At 61.5% G+C, this 4,949-nt stretch overlaps 1 protein-coding gene across 1 annotated transcript; it reads left to right on the top strand.

Moving 5' to 3' along the window:
* The first annotated feature begins 704 nt into the window (after positions 1-704).
* LOC140000353 (protein YIF1B-like) lies at positions 705-4,144 on the top strand. The gene is made up of 3 exons (XM_072030222.1): positions 705-1,034; positions 1,122-1,384; positions 2,726-4,144. The coding sequence occupies exons 1-3, from the start codon at positions 1,004-1,006 to the stop codon at positions 2,756-2,758; spliced, it is 327 nt and encodes a 108-aa protein (XP_071886323.1). The 5' UTR covers positions 705-1,003; the 3' UTR covers positions 2,759-4,144.
* The last annotated feature ends 805 nt before the right edge of the window (positions 4,145-4,949 follow it).

Genomic DNA, 4,949 nt, shown 5'->3' on the forward strand with positions numbered 1-4,949 from the left:
CAATGCCCTTGGGGGGGTCCTGGTGCCCATGGGGTTCTTTAGGAGGGTCCCAATTCGGAGGGGGGGTCCCGATTTGGGGGCGGGGGGGCTCCTTACCCACAGTGGTGAGCAGGGTGGTGGAGAAGAAGAAGGCGGAGGCCAGGTCCCACCGCGGGGTCCCGGAGGCGTTGAGGGTCCCGGGGGGGGTCCCGAGGGTCCACGCCCCCCCCTCCAGCACCCAGAGCCCCAGGGTGCCCAGCAGCAGCAGCCCCCCCTGGGCCACCGTGTGGCCTTGGGGACGTGGTGGCCATGGGGACATGGTGGATATGGGGACATGGTCATCCTGGGGACATGGTGGCCACGGAGACATGGTGGCCATGGGGATGTGGTGGCCATGGGGACATGGTGGCCTTGGGGACAAGATGGCCGCCGTGGCCAGGAAATGGCCACGACACCTCAGGGACAGCCCTAGGGCCACCACGGCCACCGTGTGGCCTTGGGGATGTGGTGGCCACGGAGATGTGGTGGCAACAGGGATGTGGTGGATCTGGGGACATGGTGGTCTTGGGGAAGTGGTAGCCCTGGGGACGTGGTGGCCTTGGGGACAAGATGGCCGCCGTGGCCAGGAAATGGCCACGACACCTCAGGGACAGCCCTAGGGCCACCACGGCCACCGTGTGGCCTTGGGGACGTGGTGGCCTTGGGGATAAGATGGCGCTGGGGACATGGTGGATATGGGGCCGTGGGGGCTATGGGGCCATGGGGGCTATGGGGACGTGGTGGCCCTGGGGACATGGTGGCCTTGGTGACGTCATGGCTTTGGTTGCCATCATGGCTTTGGTGACGTGGTGGCCTTGGTGACGTCATCACCTTGGTGGCACGGTGGCCTTGCTGACATCACACCCTTGCTGACGTCACGGCCCCGCGCGCCCGTCCCCATGGCAACCGCCACTTCCGGCCCCGCCCCGCCGCTCCGCCAACAGCTTCCTCCCGCGCTCCTCACGTGACCGGAAGCGGAAGCGCCATGGAGCCCCCGGGAGCGGCGGCGGGGCTCGGTGCGGACTCCCCGGCGCCCCCCCCCTCCCCCGACCCCCCCCGACCCCCCCCGACCCCCCCTCTCCTCTCCTCTCCTCTCCCCGCAGCCCCCAAGCGCCGCGGCCCGGGCCCGGCCCCTCCGCGGATGGCGGAGCCGCGGCCGCTCTTCGACGACACCAGCGGCGGGGCCGCCCCCCCCCCCCACGGCCCGGCCCGGGCCTACGGGGCCCCCCCGGCGGCCCCCCCGGCGTCCTCCGCATCCCGCCTGCCCCCCCCCGCCGCCGCCTTCCTGGCCGAGCCCGTGTCCAGCCTGGCCGCCGCCTACGGCAGCAGCTTGGCCAGCCAGGGCCGGGACATCGTGGACCGGAACGTGAGGAGCGGGATAAGGGGGGGTGGAGGGAGAATTGGGGGGGGTGGGGGGGGGCGGCGGGGAGCTATAGGGGGCTGCGGGGGGCTACAGGGGGCTATATGGGGCTAGGGGGGCTATAGGGGGCTATAGGGGGCTCTAGGGTGCTATGGGGGGCTATTGGGGGCTACGGGGGGCTATGGGTGGCTACGGGGGGCTGTACTCGGCTCTGGTGAGGCCGCACCTCGAGTACTGTGTTCAGTTTTGGGTCCCTCGCTACAAGAAGGACATGGAGGTGCTTGAGCGGGTCCAGAGAAGGGCGACGAAGCTGGTGAGGGGCCTGGAGAGCAAGTCCTATGAGGAGCGGCTGAGGGAGCTGGGCTTGTTCAGCCTGGAGAAGAGGAGGCTCAGGGGCGACCTTATCGCTCTTTACAGGTACCTTAAAGGAGGCTGTAGTGAGGTGGGGGTTGGCCTGTTCTCCCACGTGCCTGATGACAGGATGAGGAGGAATGGGCTAAAGTTGCGCCAGGGGAGTTTTAGGTTGGATCTTAGGAAGAACTTCTTTACCGAAAGGGTTGTTAGACACTGGAACAGGCTGCCCAGGGAAGTGGTGGAGTCACCATCCCTGGAAGTCTTTAAAAGACGTTTAGATGTAGAGCTTAGGGATATGGTTTAGTGGGGACTGTTGGCGTTAGGTCAGAGGTTGGACTCGATGATCTTGAGGTCTCTTCCAACCTAGAAATTCTGTGATTCTGTGACTTATTGGCTCAGCTCTGGTCAGCAGAGGGGCCCTTAGCAAACATGGGGCAGCTTCCAGATCCTTCTCACAAAAGCCACTCCTATGGCCCCGTGCTACCAAAACCTTGCCAGGTAAAACCACTACAGGGAGGCGCATCTCATCTGGTGGTAGCAGGCCAGTGTCACATAGACCCTCCCATGATCAGCAAGCCCAAAGTTCTACCAGTTGCACCAGTCCCGAAGCTACGTGTTAATGTGATGAGTCTGCTTGTCAGCATCGATCCCCCCTATCGGAAGGACAGAGGCAAACACAACCTGTGCCCCTGATCCTTTAAGTAGTCGCCCCAAAGCCCTAAAGCCCCTTTTTTTACTAGGCATTAGTAACAAAAACTTGAACAAGGTGGAGATAAATTAACTTGGCTACAGCATTAAAGATGAGCTTTGCGCAGTGGTCAATTGCTGGCTGGCTTGAGGCGCGTGGCTGAGGGTCTCTAATGAATTGTATGACTGATTCGGGCGCGTGGACAGCGCATGTGGTTACGGGGAAAGTATATGTAGCAGAGAAAAATGGCAATAAAGGCCTTCTGCTCAAGAGGCATCGGGAGACCGTGTCTTTCATCCCTTCAGGTCTGCCCCCTTCCAACTCAGGATATTGTATGATTCCAAGTGTGGAACCCAGCATTTGGCCTTGAATGCCACGCAGCTGGATGCGGCCCGTTGATCCAGCCTGTCCAGATCCCCTTGCCCAGCTTGGTGTCGCCCACGAACTTACAGCGCCCGGTGGGGCCCATCCAGCCCAGGCACGTGTCACATGGGACCCTTGGTGACCTCCCTTGGTGACACCCCAGGGGTCCGCCTTATATGACTGCAGCTGTGGCTCGGACCCTCAGCGTCGGTGCACGGCAGTGACGGACAGGGCAGGAGCACTGGGCCTTCGAGGAGTCCCCGAGCATAGCCCACGCCTGCCCGAAGGAGCCTCCGTTTTCTATTTGAGAACTCTCCCACTCCAGAGGCTCCTTCTGAATCTGATGAGGAGGGAGGCATGCCCCCCAGGCAGCCCAGGCTGGCCTGGCAGGAGACCTGGTCTTCTGAGGGCAGCAACCGGCCAGCAGAGGACAGCTTGCTGGCAGAGGACAGCACCCCGGTAGAGGACATTTTGCCGGCAGAGGACAGAAGCCCAGCAGAGGACAGCTTGCTGTCAAAGGGCAGCAGCCCGGTAGAGGACAGCAGCCTGGCAGAGGACAGGAGACCAGCAGAGGACAGCTTAGTGGTAGAGAACAGAGGTTTGACAGAGGACAGCAAGAAGGAGTTGCAGTTGGTGGATCCCAGTGAGTCGTGAGTCCTCTCTGTACCCCTCCCTGCCACTGTAGGGGTGGACAAAAACACCACCTGAACTCCCACTCCATCCACTACCCGTCCCAGTCCCCTAAAGTCCCGCTCGATAGTCTTCAGGCTTCTATCTTCAGTAGTATCACTGCCGGCCTGGACTATCAAAAGACGATAGTAATCAGAGGGGAAAACCAGGTTGGGAAGCTTTCTGGCAACGTCCATGACCCTAGCCCCAGGGAGGCAGCAGACTTCCCTACGGGTAGGGTCAGGCTAACAAATAGGGCCCTCTGTTCCCCTCACAAGGAAGTTGCCTTCTCAGGGCAACAGAGGGAACTTCTCAGGGTCCTTGGTGGCCTCCAAGTTAGCTCAGCGTCATGGCACCGAGTCACTGTGAAGGAGCTGCTGGAATAACGAGACAACAACCTAGTTCTATTAAATATATATATTGCTCTTTTGAGGACTGCTGCGGGGCTAGCGGCAACACGGCAGTGGAAATCTCCGTCCTGACATTGCCTTATGCCTTGACGTCAGATTCACGGTGGTTTCAACTGCCAGGGAACGGACCATGGGTTCCGGGTCTTCCTCTGAAGGCCGGAGGACTGCAAAAGAAAGAAGAGCAGAGATGAAAACCCACTCCTTGCAGAGATCCCCAGGCATCCCCTGCAGAGCATGCCAGCCCCACTCGACTCTTCCCCAGGCCAGGAGGAGCAGGAGGGACAAAGGAATCCGTTGAAAGCTGCTGCTCAGCAATGTCCCAAATGCAGCCACCAGTCCTTCCCCACCTGCGCACCACAGGTCAAGTGGGGCACCTTCACAAGCTGGTTCCCTCACCACCTGCCTCCATCCCTTGGGAGGATTCACACACTCCAGGAATCTCCTGGACTCTTTCCTCTCGCTATTGTGCTTCCCCATGAGAGCAAGGGCTAGCAATCGTGACCCTGCTCCTAGCTGCTTGTAGGCTGTCTCATCTCCCTCTTCGTCCTGGTTGCGTGCTCTACAACAGGCTCCCACCTTCTGTCAGCCTTACTGCCCTTTCCCCTGACTCTTCCTCAGGGACACTCAACCCTTTCAGCGGCACTGCCCAGCTCCAGGCTGGGAGGCCATTCCCTGACACCACAGGCTACCCCGTCTCCTCTCCCTCGTTCCTATGGCTGCATTGCTCCTCCGCCCCGAAGCATTTCCCTGGAGCAGGGCAAGGCACGGGGGCCTCTGCCGCTGTCCCCCCAGCCCTAGCACACCCCCCACTGCCCTCACTCACCGCTGAGGATTTCATTCAGCTTCTCCTCGCTCTGGTCCTTGCAGTAGCGCGCAGCAAGACCTAGACACAGAGATCCCATCAGAGCCCCGCTCCCCAGCACGCTCCCAGCAGCACAGCCCCTGGCCTGGCCAGCCAGGCTGTGCCCCCTCCTGCACCCTGGAGCAAGGGCCCAGTCGGGGGGCTCTGGGGGCAACAGGGCAGTGCCTGGGGCTGCCAAAGGCTGCCCCAAGAGGGACCCAGGGGCTGGGCTCACCAATGAATCTG

Source organism: Anas platyrhynchos, chromosome 33 (assembly GCF_047663525.1).
Source record: "Anas platyrhynchos isolate ZD024472 breed Pekin duck chromosome 33, IASCAAS_PekinDuck_T2T, whole genome shotgun sequence".
NCBI classification, from domain to species: Eukaryota; Metazoa; Chordata; class Aves; order Anseriformes; family Anatidae; genus Anas; species Anas platyrhynchos.

Excerpts from the sequence above, each read along its gene's own strand:
- LOC140000353 (XM_072030222.1), top strand. The coding sequence starts at position 1,004 with ATGGAGCCCCCGGGAGCGGCGGCGGGGCTCG. Across the intron at positions 1,035-1,121 it reads GGGAGCGGCGGCGGGGCTCG|CCCCCAAGCGCCGCGGCCCG; the intron begins GTGCGGACTCCC and ends CTCTCCCCGCAG. Across the intron at positions 1,385-2,725 it reads GGGACATCGTGGACCGGAAC|GTCTGCCCCCTTCCAACTCA; the intron begins GTGAGGAGCGGG and ends TCATCCCTTCAG.